Below are 23,775 nucleotides of genomic sequence, written 5' to 3'. Positions count from 1 at the left end.
AAGGTAAAAGGCAAGGCTCGTGAACCAACCAGCACTGGGACAAGGAACAACTAATGCAGAACGATGGGGTTACTCAGAGGTTCTGTTTTCCTCTTTGTCTTATACCTGCTACACGAGTCAAATTCTTCCCTCATTAAGCTGAACAACAATGGCTACGAAGACGTTATTATTGCTATTGATCCTGGTGTGCCAGAAAATGAAACAATAATTGAAAAACTAAAGGTAAGGAAAAAATAAAATTTCTTCTGTTTGAATTATGGGGGGGAAATTAAATAGCTAATGGTGAATAATCATGAGAGAAATTTCTGAAAATGCTCCAGAATGCTAAAAAGCAGCACAGAGCCTAAATTCCTGTTTACAGGTCTTTATAAAATATAGAAGAGGCTGATGTAAATTATGCTCACGTCCTGTGCTGTAGAAGACTGGCATGAGGGTACGCCACCTATCTAACTGTGTCCTGGTGATCCGACCTCCCTCTGTTTCTCCTCCCCACAAATCACCGTGGACTCTAGGCATTGCTGTACTTCACTTCTGGGAGATCATTCTGTCTAGCTTGTACATATTAATGACAACAAGCAGTACTTGTCTTTCTGTACCTGGATATATTTCACTTAATATAATGTCCTCCAGTTACAACTGTTATGTGTTCACTAAATACATAAGCAGTATGCTGCAGTGAGGACAATGTGAGAACCGGCAGAGGGACCCAGAGGTTCCACCCTGTCTCACCAGAAGACTAAAGACAAGGCAAAGGGCCTCCCTTATCCTTGGTTTTCTCCATCTGTATATTAACAGTTGGTCTCATCGGTTCTTTAAGGAATTATTTATATAATGCCATGGTGTGCCTGGAGAAAGAGCAGTGAATTTAAAAAGTCTCTGGTCTGTGGAAAGTATATTCTCTTCAGAGAGAGTTAATAAATAATAAGTAAACAGTAGTCACATGATAGTAGGTGACTGCAGAGTAAAATACACCAGGAATAAGGGACACAGAATGTGCAGTGGGGATGGGGCAGGGGAGAGTGTGGGTTACCATGACACAGAAGGTGGTCTGAGAGGCCTCAGTGATGATACGATATCTGGGCTGAGACCAAGATGAGTGAGGGAAGAGCCCACTGAAAATCTGCAGGATGAGGGCAGCATGAAGGTGAGAGAAGGCTTGCTGTGAGCAAAGAAAGAACAGTAAGAGCAAGAGGAAAGGGGGTAAGAGATTGGAGAGGTAGCAGGGCCCAGACCATTGAAAAGACCTTGGCTTTCACACCGAGTGAGGTGAGAATCCGTGGAGGGAATCTGCACCAAGAAAGAGTGGGCTCTCATGCATGTTCTGGGCTCCAGCTCCATCTGACTGCAGTGTGCAGCAAACCTCAAAGGGGCTCCACTTGTCATTCATCTTATTTAAAGTGCGGCAGCACAACTGTGTAGGATTCCAACCATTAAACTGTCATAACTGAGCAGAGATGGTGACTGAGCTGAGCAGGGAGGTGTTGATAGAAATCATTAATGTGGTGTGATTCTGAACATGTTTTGAGAATATCCTGGATATCCTGATGGTTTAGATATGGAATGGGAGTTACAGAGAAATCCAGGAAAGTAGGACAGGAGTCACGGGAGACAGCAAGAGTTTTACCTGAACACTTGGGAGGATGGCATTATCACCATTTGAGAACTAGAAGGCAATAAGGGGTAAAATCTGGCAACTGAGAGATCAGAAGTAAGTTGGACATTTTGAATTCATTGTGCTCATGAAAACTCCAAGTAGATGAAGGTAGGGATTTGTATTCAGTGTGAAAATCTTCATTGAGATAAAAATCGAGGCTCTGTTGGTGTGTAGATGGTATTTGAAAACATTAGTTAACTAAATATGTGCAGATATGCATGGGAAAGAGTCTAGGACTGAACCAAGGACTCTGATTTCTTCTGACTATACTATTTCGTTAGTGTGGAGATTGGTGTTCCAGTCATGTGAATGGTTTCTCCTCTCGCTGACTTCATGTCCTCTGCAATTGCTGATGCTTACTGTTAAGGCTTTTGCATGGTGATACTACCAAATAAATCCAACGGGCATGGAGCATATTGTAATCAGGTGATTCTGTGGCTTCCACTGTCACTTGTTCTCTAAAAACTCTGTTGTAGCACAGTTTTGTTTGTTGGTATCCCTTGAATTCCAGAAGATGAAGATTTCTTTTATTAATATGTGTTTGGAGAGCACTTGTCATAGCAGGTTCTGAATGATATGACACTGTCCTAGGATGGATGATCAGTTTCAGACTTTTCTGAATCAGAAAGCAGTATTTGAAAGACCTATTTGTAAGAGCAAAACATTTGTTAGTATGTTCCTTTATTGTTAGTTACAAATAGAAGGCCAGTTGTTTATAGACACACCTCCAGTACACAATGTTTCCTGATATTCCCCTGCCTTTTACAAAGCCATTGCATTTGTATCATTAGGCAAGCAATCTTGTGAAATGCTGTCATCCACATTATGTAGTAGACATCGTCACATTAAACAAAAACTGGGGTTCAGAAAGGAAATGACTTTTCCAAGTTCCTATTTAGTAACAGAGTTTTATCACATGAGTTTTGAAGACTGATAGATATGGGTTTCAGTTATGGCTTGAATGAGATGACCAAAAAAATCATTCTTTAATGTAAAACCAATGAACTAATTTGTACTCTTAATCCTACTCATAGGGATACTACGTGGCCATAATAAATTTACATTAAATTGGATTGTAACTCATGACATGAGCTTTTCAATCTTTAGTTTACATTTTTTTTCTATGTATTCATGTTTCTTCTTGGTTTGAGAGTACTTCCTTTCGAAAATATTGATATCTGCATTTTCTTTGATCCAACTAGGATGTTATAGGACTTCTGAGAAGGAACTTAGAAGGAATGGTATAGGAATTCTGTTTGGAAAGTCTATGAAAACCATTATAAGCCTCCGTAAAATATCCAAGGAAATGGCCTAATAGGGGTCCCCTAAAAGGAGCATCTGAAGTCTCCCCACCACCTGAGAGCATAGCATCTAAGACAGCCACCTCTGCCATGGAGACTCCATAAGAAATGGGACCCTTTGGAGTCGTACAAGGCACAAAGGCACAACCAACACAACCACATACAGCAGCCCTACTTGTTCAATCTATGGATGCATTTCAATGACCACATACATTTTTGTCTCATATACATGGACAGCCTTAACTTCAAGCAGAAGGTGATATGTAAATATTGCTAAACAAAAACAAGAAAAGGCATCATTAGGGAGCAGATAGAGAATTCTTTCATCTGCCTTTGGTCTATGCTGAAGGAATCTCCAACCTGTCTTGAGAAGTGTCCAAAGCCCTTCTTTTCCCTCCCTACAAGACCTCTGGCTCCTCAGTCCACTGTTCTCCGCTCTTCTGACTAATGCCCTGGCTCTGGATCCAATTACTCTACGGACCTCATGCAGTGCATATCCGGAACACACTGGTCTTTATTAAAGAAAACCAAAAATGGATCCTGGTAATATCCTGAAGAACAGTTCTATTGTGGGCTTTTGTTAGACCAAGAAGTGTCATGGAGGAGCCTGCCTTGAAAACAGCACTGTAGACTGGGATGCTTCCAGGAAGATGAAGAGCTTGACATTATCATCCAGCATCCAGGATTCCTCAGTGGGTTTGATCATATAGAACAGATCACCGCAGTGCCTTTCTCCTCTCTATTCCCCCCACTAGATAGGAAGCCCTAGGGACGGACTGTTTCTCTTATTCATCATTGTATTTGGGGGATACTGAATATAAAGTGGTATTATGTTCAACTTGGTTTCCAAACAAGAGTTCTGTGAACAAAATCTTGCCTCTATGTAAATTTCTCTTGAATACTATCCTCCGGACTCCCAGCCAGGTCCCTCTCCTGGGGAATGAAATAAAGAGAAACCTCTCCTAGGACCCATGTCTGTACCCTGTCTTCCTAAGCATGCATCAGCCAACACTTTCTCCACTAACATTTCTTATCACCATAACAACATGAAATAGATTTAGAACTGCATAGGTGAGGAGTATTTTATAATTCATTCTGTCTTTTTACAAATCATAAAAATAGGTAGCAATGACCCACTCAAGAGAGGAAGAAACTGAGCTTTGCAGCACTATATGCATCTACCAGGATCAGTCACCTAGAAAGGGCTAACACAGGAACTGGAACCAATTAATGACTCCAAAGTATATGTATATGTTCTTATTAATCAAATTCTCTTAACACCAAGCATGAACATTTGCCTTTTGATAGAAGATACAGAAAGCCCAGAAGCCTCACAAAGTGCAGAATTAAACACTGTTCTGGACTGGTATGGATAGAGATGAAACGGCATAGACCCTGCTCCTCAATCAACTACTGTGTACTAACAATGAAAGATGGGCAACACCTGTGATGAATCCTGCTCATTTACTCCTATCTCACTTGGCTACTTTTTCCTTTACTTCTAGGACATGGTGACTACAGCTTCTACCTACCTGTTTGAGGCCACAAAAAGAAGATTTTTTTTCAAAAATGTATCTATATTAATTCCTGAGACTTGGAAGGAAAATTCTCAATACAAGAGACCAAAACATGAGAGTTACACACATGTAAGAGTCAAAATCTGCTCTTATAAATTATTTTCTGATGCTTCCCAGTTTTGCCACTAATTGTTTAAAGTCTTTCTAACTACATACTATCATACTTCTACTTTTATTAAACAATCTTTTTAAACATTCTCAGGCTGATGTTATAGTGGCCCCACCTATTGCCCCAGGCAGAGATGAACCATACACCAAGCAGTTCACGGAATGTGGAGAGAAGGCAGAATACATTCATTTTACTCCTGACTTTGTACTGGGAAACAAACAAAATGAATATGGACCAGCAGGTATGAATTTTGATTAAAACATATAATTTTGCAACAAGCACTTCTATATGCAGGTTAAGTATGCAAGTCTTGAGCCAGAGTTCCAGCATCAAATCCTGGCTGCCCTGCTTATTAGCTGTGTATCGTCTTCAGCAAGGGACCTGCTCTCCCTGTGCTTATTCTATGTCAAATGGTGAAAAGAGTTTATACCTTGTAGAATTTCTGTGAAAAGTAAATAACTAATGTGAATGGTTCAGTACAGTGTCTACAGGAATTTGAACATAAAGCAGCAATAATAAGTGTTTCTCTCAAGGTATACTTTGTAGGGTTGAATTTTCCATTGTTCACAGCTGGGTACTAAGCAATCACATGCTGTATCGACAGCAGGTTGATGGAAGGTGGAAGGGAAAGAACCCTGATGCCAGTCCCTGAATAAAAGAATATACTCAGAGTATTTTAGGTGCTGGCATTGCTATCCCATCTATTTGGTTGAACCAGATGAATCTATCATTGGTTATCTGGACCTGTAAAAATGGCAATTGCATTTAGTTCAACCTGTACATTAAGGTCATTTGTCTAAATTACACATTCTTACAAATAAAGTATAAACTGTACTTAAAGGAGGGCCCAATCCACATGTTGTTCAATGCAAATGTCCTGAATTCCCATATCGCAGAATCAGCTCTCTCTCTCTGTTGCCTACAAACTGAGCATTCAAGACTCTTGGCTCTGACAAGCACTCCACCAGCCATGGTCTTCATTTTTACCTGGACAAGTTTCCCAGTCCGATATTGAAATCTCCATCTTTCCCTTGCCTCCCACTCCCACCTTTCTCCCATTTGACCCTGATCATTCTCATTCTCTTTGCCACCTCTGATCCTTTGCTATACCCTTCTAGCTATATATTTTTTTGACTTTGCAATTCCAGCAGTTGCCATTTCAGCCACCAATATAAATAGCTCAATTCTTTCACTAGTCCTATCCTTAGTTTTCATCCAACTGCCTCAATCTCAGCACTGAATTATCCAGCCAGTTGGGACAGGGAGAGAGAGAGAGAATGGGAAATGAGACAAAGATGTAGTCAGAGGGGCTGCTTCTAAGGTAGGCGTGGGAGGCAAAGAAATCTGAAAATGAAGTTAAGCATGACTGGACCTCACCAAGAAAACAGCCACAGGTATAAGAATTTTAAATTTCCTTTAAATTCATCAAATTCATACTGAAGTAGCTGATACGAAGGCTTTTTCATTTCATACTGAAGGTATAATTCCACTCCCACTAATCTGGCTGTATTTTTCTGGGAAACCTTAAGCTATTGTTTTTCAAGTCTAAAGTGTACACGAGTAAGAGGAGTCTTGTTAATGCGCAGACTTTGATTCAGTAAATACAAGGTGGGCCAGAGATTCTACATTTCTCTTATGCACCCAAGTGGTGTTGATGCTGCTGGACCTTAGACCACATTTTGAGAAGCAAGAGCAACAGCAAGGAAAAGAAAAACTTACACAAATCATCCCAGGAAGATTAGAATGGGCATTCTCTGGGAAAGCCATACACCCCAGTGACATTCCCCAATCGGTGTCCTATACCTTAATTAATACAAATTCACACTCACACACACACACACACACACACACACAAACATACAGTGGGAGCAGAGACTTAAAGAAGAAGCATGTCTTCTTCCTAGCATGGACCTCTTTCTCCTGCCTTCAGATCTCAATGAACTACAGAAACATGCCTTGTAACAAAACAACTGTTATTTCCAATCCCTGCTTCTCCACTTCTGTTTCCTCTGAAGTTTTTCCCAATAATACTAAAACAAAATTTCCACTTATCTATCCTTTCTACATCTCAATATGTAGATTTATATTTATTTTTCCATTCATTTTGAGATTCTTATGGAAACAATTTTATTCTAATTCCCCCTCTCAAATGTTTAAAAGTCATGGAATATATCTCACACTTCTTAATATTTCTGAATACTTTTATTGCATTAAATATACATAATTAATAATAATTATAATTTATTTCATTAATGCTTAACAATATGTGCAAGTATTAGAAATAAATCACTTAATTTTGAAATAACCAAAATTATACATGAGAAACAGTGTTTCTTAATCTTTTTTTTATCTTCAACTTCCTAAGGAGCATTTTTATTCATGTTCTCTTAATTGCATCCCTCTTCAATCAGTATAACAGTACCTATGACTTTTTGTATCCCAAGACCCAAAACTCAAATCTCTATCTATGCTGCCAATTGCAGATACTCTATAGATGTCTTATTGAATTAATATATTGTGGAACAAAAATATAATACACTGTATAATGTAACATAATATAATGTAATGCATGCAAAGATATAAATGCTGGTTATATTGAGAACCTGAATTTTAAATATTGCAGTTGAAAGAATGAAACTCTTAAAAATATTTAAGATGCAAACTTTGTCACTTGAATTATGATTATTGACTTGAACCATTTATCCACAGGTAGAGCATTTGTCCATGAGTGGGCCCATCTCCGCTGGGGAGTGTTTGATGAGTACAATGAAGATCAGCCTTTCTACAGTGCTAGCTCAAATAAAATTGAAGCAACAAGGCATGGATATTTAAATTTTCTTAGATGACTTAAGTCTGTAAATTTTCTTATTTTCCTTACTTTGATGTCTTTCAAATAACAATCATTCATTCTTGTCCCAATGTAGATCATAGATACTATATCACAAAACAATGATTTTAAGAAAATGTATCTTAAAGTTGCAATTTGCCATATTTTACAACTTTCTACCACAGATGCCAGTCATTTACACTGCAGTTGTCGCTATGTGAATGGACTTACCATACGTTGAGAGAAGAGCAAAGTTGTTTCCATTATACTAGAACCAACAAAAATGGTTAAGTAGTGCCAAATATGGGCTGAGTAAGAAATCCAATGCCCTCAAGGAGCCAAGCAGGAACTTCTTAGAGATTTATGAAGGTCATTTGCAAATGGAAATGTAGCATCACAGTTACTCAATGGTGGGGAAAAGTCAGTTTAAAATTGGGTGTCAACAGTCTCAACATATGTCCTGCTGAGGCTGGAGACTTGTCATAAGTGTGCAAACTGAAAGACATGATTTCAAGCATGTATTTTAAAGACTATTATGGTTACTATGTTTCTTTATTTAGTATTTACTTGTCTAGTCTCTGTGACAGAATATTCACCATGACTGTTCATACGGATAGCTGTATTCTATTCACCAAGTATTGGGACAACAGAAGCATGAACCTATTTAGGAGATTCCCTAAATGACTGAAATCAGTCAGCACTTCCTGAGTTTGAACTGGAAGCACCTTGAAGAGATGGATTATATTCACATGCCAGTGTATTTGTTGAAGTCACTGCCCCCTTTGCTCAACTCCTTGCCATAAAAAGAAATGTCTAAAATGCCTCCATCATCCTTCATCCATCCTGCTTGATAACACTTCATTCTCTGCTTCCATTGAAATTTCCTTGTGGCCAAAAATGTCTCTTAAATTATCCCAGCACTTGTCGCTATTCACACCTCATTCTTTTGGGGAAATTTTCTTTTAAAAAAAGAAATCTACAAAGAGCTTCAAGCTAAAGAGGTGCTTACAGTGAATGGTTTGACAAGTTCCCTCATCTAGATACCTGTGGTGCATTCTCTACCACTGGGCCAGGTAAAGAGATAGCTGAGCAAGAGGCCAGCAGGTTTAACTCCAGCAGAGAACACAGCCATTGTATGTTATCTGGAGGTCCTATTTGAAATGTCCCATTATATTTTAAAAGAAGATAATTACTTTGATGAGAACTCTTAAGCTTTACTATCATAATAGGAAATGCATAGTACACATAGAAGGAATACTTTGATATAAAGAATATCATGAACTAAAATATTTTTTTAAAAAATTATTAATGATTCAATTGCCTCAAAGTCTAACTGCCACATATTTCCAGGTGTTCCGCAGGTATCACTGGTATAAACAAAGTTTATACATGTCGAGGAGAAAGCTGTCTAACAAGAAATTGCAGACTGAATGCTACAACAAAGCTATATGAAAAAGACTGTCAATTCTTTCCCGATAAAGTTCAGACAGAAAAGGCATCCATAATGTATATGCAAAGTATCGAGGCTGTAAGTATGCCAATCGTTGCACCAGATTTATAATCAAAGGACATACTATCATATTTTTTAAAAATCTGTGCAAGTAACCTGAGAATTAAATAAATAGTATAGAGTTTTATTTTAAAAGATTTATTGTATTTATTTGAAAGAGTTACAGAGAAAGGTAGAGACAAATAGAGTCTTTCATCTGCTGCTTCACTCCCCAGATGGCCACAACGGCTGGAACTGTGCTGATCCAAAGCCGGAAGCCAGGAGCTTCTTAAGGGTCTCCCAAGTGTGTGCAGGGGCCCAAGGACTTGGGCCATCTTGTACTGCTTTCCAAGTCATAGCAGAGAACTGGATCAAAAGAGGAGCAGCCAGGTCTAGAAGTGGTGCCCATATGGGATGCCGGTGCTTCAGGCCAGGGCGTTAACCCACCGTGCCACAGCGCCAGCCCCTAGTATAAAGTTTTTTAAACATGGCTGACACATAGTAATCTGCACTCAATTAGTGTTACCTAGTATCATTAATATTATTGAAGTATGTGCACCTTACTATAACGCTAATTCTCATTCATTCTATTTCATTCAATAAGCAATGTAATTGCACAACATATTTTAATTTCTTCATATTTTTCTATTTTATTCATTTTTTTAGACTGTTGAATTCTGTAACGAAGAAAACCACAACCGAGAAGCCCCAAACCTACAAAACACAAAGTGCAATTTCAGAAGTACATGGGAGGTGATCAGCATTTCTGAGGATTTTCAAAGCACCACGCCCATGGAGGGACCACCCCCTACACCAGCCTTCTCACTGCTGAGACCCAGTCAAAGAATTGTCTGCCTAGTTCTTGATAAATCGGCAAGCATGGCTGTAAGTTCATGAGCCCATTTCCTTCTGGACATGGGGACAGGAGAGTTACTGAATGCCTAAGACCACTCTGAACTCTATCTTGTACCTGGATTGTTCTAAACAGCATGGAGCTATAAAATACCATCACTTTCTATGATCATGACCAAAATGTATTGAACAAAATATTATAGTAAAAGAAAGATGCCAGTAGTATTACAAAGACCAAATTCAAGGATATTCAAGATAGCGGGAATGGTGGATGTTGAGTTCCATTTGAAGTCAAAGAAAAGAATCAGTCAGAATTCCTAACATGGTTTTATCTCATTTGTACCACTGTATAAATGGTCTGTTTATTATCAAAACACAACAGAAAGCTTCACCATATGGCATGTGAGCCAAATGGGAAAATTCATTCATTCTACTACTATTCAGCAAAAGGCAAGTATTGTGTTAGGCTTTGAGAACAGATATCCATGCCTTGAGAAGTTAATAGTGCAATAAAGTTTTTTCTCTCCCTTTCCCCCATTAATTGGTTAAGTCATGCTCAACCTGCAAAACTTGGGAGAGAATTCACTTCCTCCAGGATATGGAACTGGGCTAAAAGGCTGGACTAAGGCTTTCTTTTGGTTCTCAACCATGCCTCGTGCATTTCTATAGTATTCTATATTATATTGAAATTACACATGATTCTACAAACTAGATTGGGAGCACCTCTAAAATTTGGAGCCTAGTCTCATTTATCTTTGTATTCCCATTGCTTACAACAGAGTTCATCACAGAGGAATGATCAGTCAATAACTGTTGAAGTGAGGGGAATACAAACAATTAAATGCAATGCAATAAGGCACCCAGGAGGATTATACAGAACAGAGCATGCTGAAGACCAGGAATAAATGATTTAGCAAATAAGGGGGTGGCAATTGAAAAGGGCGGAGAATGATAGAAATGAAATGAGCCACAATAAACCAGGGCTCCTTAGCAAGAACTGCAAAATGCTAGACAAGCACACACAAGTAGTCCAGGAGTGGCACTGTGGAGAAAAGAGGCCCCTTAATGGGGAAAGATAGGCAGGCTTCACTAGTTAGGATACAGGTAGAACCAGATTTAAAAGTAAAGTAAAATGGTGGAGAGAACCCCAGATCATGGGGATACAGGGGTTTATTCAGGGAGATCAGAGGGAAATTTGGGTATGGGTTGGGGGAAGCACTATAGACCAATGTAGTGATGAGGTACTGAAGAAGACCTATGTGTGTAAGTGCTACAGAGCCTGGGCAATCACCTAGGAAAAAATGGATATAAGTGCCGGTGGGTGACCAAAGAACAAATTCCAGCTCCAACCCTCTGGTGAAGAAGTGGTTGGGAGAGGTTAGGAGTGAAAAAGAGAAAGTGAAGTAGAGACTGGGCCTCTCAGAATTTACCTGATGTTTGGGCACTTCTCATCTTTTGGGTAGTCTAGTCCCCAATTAATGTGCCCATTGCATTCTTTGGTTAGAATATGAGATAGTCTGGCTAGATTTGAAACTCTAGGCTAGGATTTCATCTTAGAAGAACAGGTACAGATCATATAAGATGTGAATCATGACCTACAATCCCAACTCAGTCTCCACCCTACCCCTGGAGCTCTAACTTGCGTGTTCAGCAGGCAATAATCAGTTCTGGTTAATGGTTTGTGTTCTTAAACTGTCTTATATGTGTCCCATAATACACATATTTATGTATTTAAATTTTGAAACAAAATGAATTATTTAGTAATACCAATTAATATTCAAAGAAAATCCTTACCAATAAATTTTATGCACTCACATTGTCCAGTTAAAAACCACTTGACCCTTTTCTTATCTTTTTTTCCATCAGAGTAGTGATCGCCTAAATCGAATGAATCAAGCAGCAAAATATTTCCTGCTGCAGATTGTGGAAAATGGATCCTGGGTGGGGATGGTCCACTTTGATAGTACTGCCACTGTTAAAAGTCAGCTAATCCAGATAAAAAGCAGCAGTGAAAGGAACCAGTTGTTGCAGAGCTTGCCTACAGTGGCTGGCGGAGGAACTCAGATCTGCCTGGGAATTAGAGCTGCATTTCAGGTAAAAGCCATGCTGCAGACAGACTGTGTCCTTTGTTTCCATAAGATTTTTTTGTGTTAAGTGCTGCTGAACACACCTGCTGCCTAATTTTAACATAATTATTCCCATGAAGTCCAGTATCATACACACAGAAAAAAATATCACTTGACCATTTTTAGTGAATCAATGAATGAACTGTGGGTCAATAAGTGAAAGAGCCACTAGACTGTAAGTCCATTGAGTTCTGGGACTTTGTTGTCTTGTTATGCTATAGCTGGTGCTAAATAAGTGTCAGTTAAAACAATAAACAAACATGGATGTAGAAGTCATTAACTTTGAGACAGCGAAGTGAGTTATATGGTATTACTTCATTTTGAACCAGTCCTCATTTTAATTTCTGTGACATTCAGTCAGTTGTCACTTATTAGCTTTGTGATCATAACCAAAATTCTTAACCTTCCTAGTCTTCAGTTACCTTATTGGTAAAACAGAATATTGAAAACTAGCACATGGGGTTGTTTATGTTCAAATTTACTCAGCATCTATTTATTGGCTGTCTGCTCTATGCCAGGAAATCTCCTCTGCTCTTCTGTGCTTGCTGTACCAGTGGGAAACAGATGACGCCTAGGTAACAGAAGCTGTTGTTGCAGGCAGTGGAGACAGTGCTGTGAAGGAACAAACAGCGAGATGTGATAAGGAGAAATGGGCATGGAGGGGAATTGCTTAAGATAGGGAAGCCCCTGAGGCCTGCTCTGAAGGGTGACATTCAAGCTGAGTTAGAGAATGAGAAAGAGCTCAGTGTTCAGGCAGAAAGGAAAAATATAATGTTCCTTATGAAGCGGGGGTGCGTGGGGACTGGATTGTTTTAACAAGTGGTAGAAGCTACTGGCATGAGGTTTGGTAAATGAGAAAGTAAGAAACACGGCTGGAGAGGTAGAAAAGATCTAAATCTTTCAAAGATTCAAAAAATGATAAGAGGACTGCATTTTAAACAACACAAAAAGCTATTAATAGGTGAAAAGCATGAGTGTGACAATCAATTTATGTTTCAGAAAGCTAACACTGGTTGTCCCCAGGAAATGAACTGTAGAGAGGTGAACAAGATGGCAGTAGGGAGGCTGAAAGCTTGAACTTGTATTAAGTTGTAAGTGTACAACATAGATAATATATCTCAGGTGTTCACTGAATGGAAACACTATATCATTCTGTTCTCTCAAACAACAGAATACTCTGCCATGCACTTTAATTGTGTGTTGCTCGTCTCTGTATCTATTCATCCCTGGTACAAAACTCAATAAATAGTAAATTGCTCTCAATTCTTTCCACAAAGGCAGGAACTGTGTCATTTATGATGAATCCTACTGCAATGACTGACACATTTCAAGTGCTCAGTGAATGAGCTGATCCAAGAAAGGGAGAGATTTAGGAGGGAGATCTCCCTTCATCTTTGGAACTTCATTTTACACTTAAATGCAATGGAGGAGTTGGGGAGTGTAATATAAAAGGCATAAACATATAAAAGTGTGCCCCTACTATTCAGTTTGATTCCAGTTCATGTCATAGCACATTTCCAATACATTAAAACATGTGTAATATTCACTCTTTGCCGCAAAACATACAATAATTGTATTGATGGTGGCCAATTTGTTCTCTGACACCAGTTTTATTAACGGGTTATATACGTCAAACCCTCTTGTGTAAATCATCAAACACCTCCACTCCGTGCCCATGAAAGTCACTGAGAATTCAGTATTTTTTCTTCTTGGCTTGAACTTAGTTTCTCATGGGTGCTCTAAGAAGTCTCTGCTTCAGAGGAGATGAAATATAATTGCTATTCTAAGCTAAGTGTTCTTTATCTTCTCGGAGAAATCTAGATGCAGAACTTACAGTGTTAAGTCTTCACAGGAAAAATATTCAAGCTACAAATAAAACTCAGTAACTATAATTCATGTATTCTTTGAGCACCACTAAACTGTTCAGTTCTATGCTAGGTTGCACTAGATGTAAAAGTTCTGTAACAAGAACTCTAAGCTCAGTATGCTTAGAGCTTTCCATAACTTTTGTTAATTGGCATACTAATGGTTTCTTAACTTGGAATCACTGGCTTTCATTTTTAATAATGACGTAGATTCTTGATGCATCCAGCTGTTTGTACAGTAGATTTCATACATGCAGATTTCTCAGAGGGAGTCCATTCAAAGAAGGCAGAAATATATTTAATTTCACATTCTGTAGTTACAATTTGGGTACCTGGTTGACTTCAATTTTCCAGGCTAAGATGTCAAGGTCTTTTAGTCTATGCAGGGTTTTCCACAGCCCTGCTCCAACCTAACTTCATTTAAGTAAATATTCCCTACAGCAGGGGGTGAAGAAAAAAATCATGTTTGAGATTTCCTGGGGGGGGGGGACTGTGGCACAGCAGATTAATGCCCTGGCCTGAGATGCCGGCATCCCATATTGGCACCAGTTTGAGTCCCAGCTGCTCCACTTATGATCCAGCTCTCTGCTGTGTCCTGGGATAGCAGAAGATGGCCCAGTCCTTGTGCCCCTGGATCCAGGTGGGAGACCCAGAAGAAGCTCCTGGCTCCTGGCATCAGATCGGCACAGCTGCCATCATTGCGACCAATTAGAGAGTGAACCATCGGATGGAAGACCTCTCTCTCTCTCTACCTCGCCTCTGTGTAACTCTGACTTGCAAATAAATAAATAAATATTTTAAAAAAATGATTACCTGGGGACTGCTGATTGCAATTTCCATGATTCTACAACAGGAGCTCTCTCTTCCTATCTGCACAGTTTGTTAATTTTCTCTGCAATTTAAAAAAAAAAAAAATCCTACCATTCTATTTGATCTGGAGCACCTGATGGTAACTCTGTTCTAAATTATGTTTACAGGTATTTAAACAACAAAACTCTGAAATAGATGGATCTGAAATAGTGCTGCTGACCGATGGGGAGGACTCAACTGCCAGCAGTTGTGTTAATGAAGTAATAGAAAATGGGACTATAATTCATTTTATTGCTTTGGGACCATCTGCTGATACATCTGTAATACAAATGAGCAATTTAACAGGTAAAACATGATCAATAGACTCCAAGCCTTCAATAGCAGTGTGTAAATAAACGTAGAGACTGACAATGAAATAACTGTTCTCAAACTCCCACTCAGCAGAGGTAGGGACCAAAGTCAAACCAGACCCATTCTCTGTTTGGTTTTCAGAGTCTGAATGGTTAGAGAGACAAATAAAACTAGAATCAATTCATGTAATCATATCACATTGCTTCATAGCAGAGGGAATATAGAAAAGTAAAGTTTTGTGTGAGCAGAGGAAGATATGAATGCTCCAAGAATTGTATGGAGTAAGGGAAAGAATGCATGAGAAACTAGGTGAATTCTAAGTTGGGTCTTGTTCAAGATATTGAATTTCTCTGGGAAGAAAAAAGGTGAAAATTAAAATTAAAAAAATTTTAAAGGGATGAGAAAAATGATCAAGTCATGAGCAAAACAAAACAAAATAAAACAAAAAAGGAGGAGGAGGATAAAAAAAAATGAAAGAAACCAATTATGTTATTATGACAATGCAAGGCACATGGAGAGAATGGTGACACACGATTCCAGAACATAGATTTTTCCATCCACAAGATCAAAGCAGGGGCTGTAGGGTGAGAGAATGTAACAGAAACTCAGGCTGAATAGAACTAAATTACAATAAAATTTCTAATTATAGCACCTGTTATTTTAGATACACAAAGTGATAAATACCAATTCTGTTTCCAAGGCCTTCTTAAACATAACAAAGAATACATAATTTATGAATGCCAGTTCTTATATTTATTGGTTTTAATGATGCCAAATAGAAACTTGCTTTTGAAGTCTTAGTTGTACAAGCTCCCATTGTTTCAAGGTGCATTCATGGCCTTTGTGAAATGTATTTCATTCCCAAATATTCCCCCTAAAATAGTACTTCTTTTGGACTTGTCTTCATTGCTTACAAGTTTTCCTATCTCCTCATTGCCAGGTATTGTCAGAATGCTTCAGTTGAGCAGGTTTTTAATCTTTCAGATTTTGTGCTTCTGGTCTACTCTGGCTGGAAATTGTAAAATCCAACTTTGTTCAAATGGTATCATAAACAAGTGTGAATAATTCCCCTAAAGAGCTGTGTAAAGACTGCAGGGTTAAATGCATGGAATTTTAACATATTCTTTTGTAATCTATGGTTTTCTGATATAATTCAGGTAGCTAAGATTCTGATACTGAGGTATTAAGGAGCCTTCTTAGTTACAACATTTTTATTAGACTTTGGTCTCTTTTAATAATACACACTGAAATGATGATTTTGCTTAAGCTGTTAACTCATTAATCACAAAAATGTGATAAGTACTTATTTTTTAGAAAGCAACCTAGTTGATGATGCATTTACCTTCTAGGAGGAAAACATTATTATGCTTCAGATATTGCCCAGAATAATGGCCTCATTGATGCTTTTGGTGCCCTTACATCAGAAAATGCTGATCTCTCCCAGAAGTCGCTCCAGGTCAGAATTCCCCTACTAAGTGATTTCAAGTTTGTGTCTACAATAGCTGAGGATGTGCTACCTTTAAGTTTTGGAATCTTTAGTTTTCTCAAAGTGAAATTCTAAATAAAATCAAAACTTCAATCTGAAATAGAAATTATTTTTAGATATAAGCAAATTAAATGGTGAAATAGAAGAAACACTACTTCTATCAATATTTCCATAGTGTTAAGACATAACATCAAAACCTCATAATGTCAAATTATCCATCAAAAACTGTATATAAAAAATACAAAAAAAGTTATTGCAAAAATTAAAGGGACAAAAAAGAAAGAAGGAGGACAGTTTGAGGAAAGAAGTAAGAGAAAAATATGGCTATCATATTGGAATTATATTATGAAATGCATAAAATCTGTTCTCTTTATATTAATATAAATTTTTAATTTCAAAAATATTTTTTCCAAAATTAAGGACATATATTTCTGAATGCACTTTTTAAAAAGTCTCATATTCCCAAGATTTCTTCACCCTTCATTGTAATGAACAGTATCTCTGGATGTATGTGTCAATGATTTCCTATTTCTTATCTAACTCACTTTGTCTCTGCTCAATCACTGGAGCCACCAATAAGCGCTACCTGTTAAATCATCATGAAGATGATTAACACAAACGGAGGCACACACCCACCTAACAGCTAATTCTTCTCTGTAGTTGTAGGCACCTTTAATGCTAAAGATTTGCTTGGGTTTTTGCTACAACCACTGGGAATAAATCACAGAATCATATACTCACTGTAAAAGCCATGCTTCTGCTCTAAGGCTTTTATTAAATCTTGTTGTTTCTTCAGATCCTGTGTTCTGCAGTTGCTAACTGACAATTCTCACATCCTATTCAGCTTTCAGGGAGATCACAAGCTTAAGATGGTATCCCATATGTAAACTTATTCTTAGGCCAGAAATTAAGAGCTAACTGTAAATGAAAAAAATTATTATCTTCTGCAGTCATTAACTTTTAAATATATTTTTGAACAGCTTGAAAGTAAGGGATTAACACTGAACAGTAAATCCTGGATGAATGACACTGTAATTATTGATAGCACAGTGGGGAAAGACACATTCTTTCTCATCACATGGAACAAGCAGAGTCCCAACATTTTTCTCTGGGATCCCAGTGGAACACTAATGAACACTTTCACAGTGGACTCTAACTCCAAAATGGCCTATCTCAGTGTACCAGGAACTGCAAAGGTAAGCAATCATCTTTTATATTTCCTCTGAAATTTCTTTAACTAAAAATAATCCATTTAATGTTGTAATTGTAAATTCCAATGACTGCATCATCTTTAAAATTAAAATAATATCCAATGCACTTTAAATGCCTGTGTGCTCTAGATAATTATGATGGCAGGAAAAGGAAAAAAGAAGTTATATTTCAGGAGGAAAGAAGAATAGGTAGTCTAAGAAGAGAATTTTGGAGGGAGTATGGCAAAAGTTCATGCAATTTGCTGTGCAAAAGGCTAGAAGATCCTTCCTTAGTAGCTCCACGGGAGTCATAGAATCTATGGATGCTGTGGTCAAATAATGGAACCACAAGCAAGGCAAACATTCCAAAAGTTATATCTTTCAGTTGAGACACTGAAAATTGTAGACACAATAAATGATGCAGTTGGTGTGCCCTGCCTGAACTGCCTCAACTCTCATTCTTCTACCCTAATGAACTTAAAAAAGCAAAAGAAGCCTGCTTATTCTACCCCACATTTAAATATTTCTTCTAGACATGCATAGAAAACACAGAAAAGAACTTGACAATGGTTACTTACTATGTTTCATTGAAATTTCTAGTTAGGCATTTGGACTTACAGTGCTCAGGCCACAGCAGACTCAGAAACATTAACTATCACGGTAACTTCTCGGGCCGCAAATTCTTCTGTACCTCCAATCACAGTGAACGCTAAGATGAATAAAGACAACAACATCTTTCCCAGCCCAATGATTGTTTATGCAGAAGTTCTTCAAGGCTATGCACCCATTCTTGGAGCCAATGTGACTGCTGTCATTGAATCTAAACATGGGAACACAACAGTTTTGCAACTTTTGGATAATGGTACAGGTAATTCACAGGGTTTTGTAAATAAGTCTGCTTTATGTGCCCTTGTGGCAGTGTGGGCGATAGCACAGGCACATGAAGAATTTATGTAGATTAAGGAAGAATAAGAAGCCAGCAGGGAATTCTATCCAGGTAAAACCTGGAAACGAAATGGCACATTGTCTCACACACTCAGCAAATATAGTTTATTGTCATCACTATTGTTTGGCACCTACACAGCCAGTGTCTGTCACCAGCTTAGGAAGATCTCATTCAGGAGGTTGAGAACAGCATCAAGAAGTCTGGGCAAGTGTTTTTCTCAGGGGAACATTGTCTAGAAAGTCTGGGCAGAGGGTGAAGCTCAAGCAGACAGATGTACTCAAGTGGTGGATCTTGGGCCCTTGGCACAGAAAAGGAGAGAAGCAAGTGTGATTCCCAACAGATGGAACAAAGCACAAATATTGTCCTGTGAACTGAGGCCCAGGTGAGCTAGAACCACTATGACAAAGGAGGGGTCATGGCTTGGGCATCAGACACCAGGCCTGACTGGCAGGAATCAAGAGACAGACCTGGCCATGCTCTGTGGCCTTGGTCTGTTGGAAGAATGGTGCTGAATGACCTTTCTCTCATAATATGGATTGTTCCGGGAACTGAACCTTCTGTTGGGAGTCAGTGAACAAGGAAATAGCCAAGTTGATAGATGTCTGAATTATTACAGATTTCTATCAGTATCTTTTGTATATAGATTATTAAGTAATATTATAATTCCATCTTCATCTGAGTTAACCCTAAGAAAAACCAAGAAGAGGAAATTGTACTTTGGCATACTTTAATGCCTTCTACAGATATAACAACAGTTCCACAACCATCCCCTGCCTCTTCTTTTTCCACAAAATCATTTAAAAGTTATTGCATCTTATTTTACCAATAGCTAGTTAGCTAATTTGTAATGTCCTTACTGGAAAAGGTATTGGTGATTAATAATGGCTCAGAGCAGGCATTCACAAAGTTCAGTTTGAGTTCATAATTGATCAAAAAGATAGGATTAAGTATCAAAGGGTTACATAAATAAGACCAGTGCCTGCAAATAATTGATAGAATTAAAAAGGAGAGAATAATCCTACATGGGAAGCGGACTCATAGAATGGCAAAAGCCCTAAACAGCACTCTGGCCTCAGAATCAGCACTTAAGGCATTCAGATCTGGCTAAAAAGCCCATGAGAGTTTAGCAGGCATGAAAAGCCAAGACATTGTGGCAAAAAAAAAAAAAATGACCTAAATGAAAGATCTCTGTGAGTGAGATCCCAGCAGAAAGAATGGACCATCAAAGAAGAAGGTACCTTTCTCTGAAGGGAGGAGAGGACTTCCGCTTTGAATATGGCCTTGTCTAAATAAGGTCAGAGTTGGTGAACTCAAGAGGCTTCCATAGCTTTGACAACTCATGACAAGAACCTCTGGTGATTACTGACATCATAAATAAGAGTGTCAATTGTTAAATCAACAATGAAAGTCACTGTGCACTTACTCCCCATGTAGGACCTATGCCCTTAATGTGTTGTACTATGAGAATTAATGGTAAAACTACTACTCAAACTGTACTCTATACTTCGTGTATCTTTATGTGTGCAGTCTGTTGAAATCTTTACTTAGCATATACTAAGTTGATCTTCTGTATATAAAGATCATTGAAAATGAATCATGATGAAGAATGGGATAGGAGAGGGAGTGGGAGATGTGATGGTTGTGGGTGGGAGGGAGGTTATGGGGGGAGGGGAAGCTGCTATAATTCCAAAGTTGTACTTTGGAAATTTACATATATTAAATAAAAGTTGAAAAGAAAAAAAAAGAAAAGTGATTATTTCGAGAGTTTGTTAAAACACAGAATGGTGGGGTCCTTCCTTAGGACATCTAAGAAATTGTAGGTGCTACTGGTCTAAGGAACTTCCTTTCAGACCTTTTGTCTTAAAGGATTAAACTCCCTACAGAATGTGTTTGCAATTTAACATGTGATATTAAGAATTAGACATACAATATAATATTCCTGAGCTCCCTCAAGTATTTATTCTAATAACAAAAGGGATTTTTCCACTGTCAGACCAGGAAGTTAATGATTGGAAGAGATTGGAAGAGCAAGAGCTGAGAACAAAAGAAAAAAAAAGAGCTGCGGAAATGATGCAAATTAAGTAATTTTAGTTGACTATAGTGAAAATTAAGTTGTACAGAGATACTTTTTCCTTAATAGGAGAACTTGATGTAAACAGAGGGATAACACAATTATGATGTTTAGATAAAGTAACCTGGTAGAGAAATGGTAAGAAGAGTGCCAAAATAATCTGAATGTAATTTCCTAAGAGATAGAATGGTGAGGTATTTATAATAAATATATAAATGTCAAAGTGTGTTACACAGATATGTACTATAAATATCAAAATAACCCAAAGATAGAAATTCAACAACGTGTTGTTTGGCAGAGCATAATGGAAACATTCACCAAAGGGTCAGTCCCAAACTATTGAGTGTAATCTAGAGAATATGTTTATAAAGGCCAATGCTTGTCTTAGGAAGTTTATAAACGTCTTTTATTTACAGTAATAATGTGTTCCCTTCATTTCCATAACAAGGTGCTGATGCCTTCAAGGATGATGGGGTCTACTCCAGGTATTTTACAGATTATACAGAAAATGGCAGATACAGCTTGAAAGTATGGGCTCATGGAGGAACAAACTCTACAACCCGAAGCTTACGGCGTCCATTGAATAGAGCCATGTATATACCAGGCTGGGTAGTAGATGGTGAGTAACTCATGATATCTGTAACCCAGCGATAGCTTGATGAATGTTGTCATTTGATACCATTAAGTTTCAACCATTTTACAACTTAGAGTATAGCTTTTCCCATTTCTGGAATGAAGTTTTCAGTCATAGTAGGGTTTGCCTCCAAATTAATGTATATTTGTTGCAATGTCTTGCATCTAGTGAGCACTCAATAAATGTAAGTTGTTACAGTTAGTTTGGAACACTTTAATTGTATCAACACTAATAGGTCCAGTTTTCCGCTCAGGATATAGGAAACAGGCCTTGAAATTATGACTCTAAGTATAAATTAGTGACAGAATTTATCTTTCCAAATAGATAGGATCTACAAGTCAATAAATTCCATTTATTTGAAATATTTTTGTTAACTCAAAGAAAAAAAGGTGTAAAGTGATAATAAGGGTTAAGAATGCATTCTGCACTATCTTTCCTTTACCTGGACCCTTACCTTGTGACTTTTGGGGTTTCCTACAAACAACTGAGACATTATCTGAAGTATTGCTCCTTAGGATTTGCAGCAGGGAGGGAGGACAAGTGGTTGGGAGGAACCTGACAAAGGTATCTCAAGGTATATTCGTAGCTTGTAGGTCATTTGAGAGGTAAAGCACTTCCTTTTTTTTTTTTAAAAAAAAAGGGGGGGGGTTATATATTGAATTATGAGAGAGATTTCCATTCAGGATAGGCATAATTCTAAAGCACTTTTTTATCCAATTCCATCCTACAATATCCTAGTACGGGTACAAAAGGAAAAAATATCACACTAATTGGATGTTTGTGATTGCTTCCAAAAAATTAGTACAAAGGTGATGGTATCAATGGGGGAAAAAATTCTGAAAAGTAAAGCTAGACAGGGAAGGGGATTCATTGACTCTGAAAATACTAGTATAGGTTTATACATTGTAAATTATGAATTTTTTAATTCAGGAGAAATTCAAAGAAATCCCCCAAGACCTGAAATTGATGGGAATACTCAGACAATCTTAGAAAATTTCAGCAGAACAATATCCGGAGGTGCATTTGTGGTATCACAAGTTCCAAATACCTACTTTCCTGACCGGTACCCACCTAGCCAAATCACAGACCTTGATGCCACCCTTGACGGAGATGAGATCACTCTGACGTGGACAGCACCAGGAGATTTTGATGTTGGAACAGGTAAGGACAAAGTAACTGTGGTGATGATTTAAGTGAGAGGTTCTCATTTTAAAAGCAGGGGGATCTGGGCTGGTGAAAGGAGAAGAGATTTTAACTGATAGCTACAAAAGTATCCATTTCATAATCTATGGTATTTTTTCAATTTGAGAGGCAGAGAAATAGAAAGCAAGAGAGGAACAGAGAGAGGGTGTCAGAAAGAGAGAGCTCTGCTAGTTCACTCACCCGAATGACTACAACGACAAGGACTACACACAGCAGACAACTGGAGTTGGGAACTCAGTATAGGTCTCCCACATGAATGGCAGGGACCCTCTTCAAGCCATCATTTGCTGCCTCCCAGGTATGCATTGTTAGGAAGCTGGAATGGTGAGCCTGGGCCTGAAATTGAACACAAGCACTCCAACATGGGACATGGACATCTTAACCCATTGGTCATCCACTCACCACTTATCCATTATTGTGAATCAAAATCATACATTTTAACCTAGCTCTATTTTTTTCATATGAAGGAGGTAGCATTTGACAGACCATGAAAGTCTGAATTCAGCTTCTTTTGAAGAATGAGCTAAAGCTTTTGATATGAGTATGTGCCTGGTATAACAAAACAATATTTGAGGATAAATGGAAATGAATATGACATGTGACAGATACTAAACTTACAAAATTTTTTTTTCTTAGTTGAAGAGTATATCATAAGAACAAGTGGAAGTCTCCTCGATCTACAGGATAATTTTGACAATGCTCTTCAGGTTAACACTTCTGGTCTGCAACCAAATGAGGTCAACTCCAAGGAAACTTTTACATTTAAACCAGAAAACACTGAAGAAGAAAATGCAACCCACGTATTCATTGCTATTCAAAGTGTAGATAAAAACAGCTTGACATCAAAAATATCCAATATTGCACAAGTTGTTCTGTTTGCCTCTGATGCAGATGCTAATCCTGAGGAAATCCCAAACCATAGTAATTCTAGAATCAACGTTTCTATGTTGGTGTGTCAGTGGTTGGGTCTGTTGTGGTTGTTATTATTTTTCTAAGTACCACAATTTGTATCTTAATGAAGAGAAAATCTTCAAACTGATCTAGAAAAGGGTTCTAAAAAACAACACGAGTAAAGGATATTTCTGAATTTTTTATTCATCTTGCGTGATTATGAACTTATATAAATTAATTTCAAGAAGTCTAGAAGGTATAGCTTGATTAAATATACACATTCATGGGTATCTGAAAAATTATGTCAATAGTCAAGTTTATCATTTTATTTACTCATTATTTTACATCATAGTGATGAATAAAGAATCTTTTTTCATATTGGTCTCTGTGTAT

At 37.9% G+C, this 23,775-nt stretch overlaps 1 protein-coding gene across 1 annotated transcript; it reads left to right on the top strand.

Moving 5' to 3' along the window:
* Window positions 1–23,758, top strand: LOC100338755 (calcium-activated chloride channel regulator 4-like). Its single transcript, XM_070078129.2, is given in 15 exon segments — window positions 1–222; window positions 4,461–4,601; window positions 4,735–4,882; window positions 7,351–7,459; window positions 8,819–8,996; window positions 9,624–9,842; window positions 11,676–11,903; window positions 14,778–14,955; window positions 16,311–16,417; window positions 17,428–17,643; window positions 18,238–18,505; window positions 21,103–21,273; window positions 22,219–22,449; window positions 23,128–23,442; window positions 23,445–23,758. Coding segments are annotated over 15 exon segments (2,754 nt in total). The 5' UTR covers window positions 1–63; the 3' UTR covers window positions 23,531–23,758.
* Window positions 23,759–23,775: the final 17 nt, after the last annotated feature.

The sequence above is a fragment of the Oryctolagus cuniculus genome, chromosome 7 (assembly GCF_051225735.1).
Source record: "Oryctolagus cuniculus isolate XC-2025 breed Fujian yellow rabbit chromosome 7, ASM5122573v1, whole genome shotgun sequence".
Lineage (NCBI taxonomy): Eukaryota > Metazoa > Chordata > Mammalia > Lagomorpha > Leporidae > Oryctolagus > Oryctolagus cuniculus.
The sequence above is the reverse complement of the archived record's forward strand: the minus strand, read 5'-3'. Positions and strand labels throughout refer to the sequence as shown.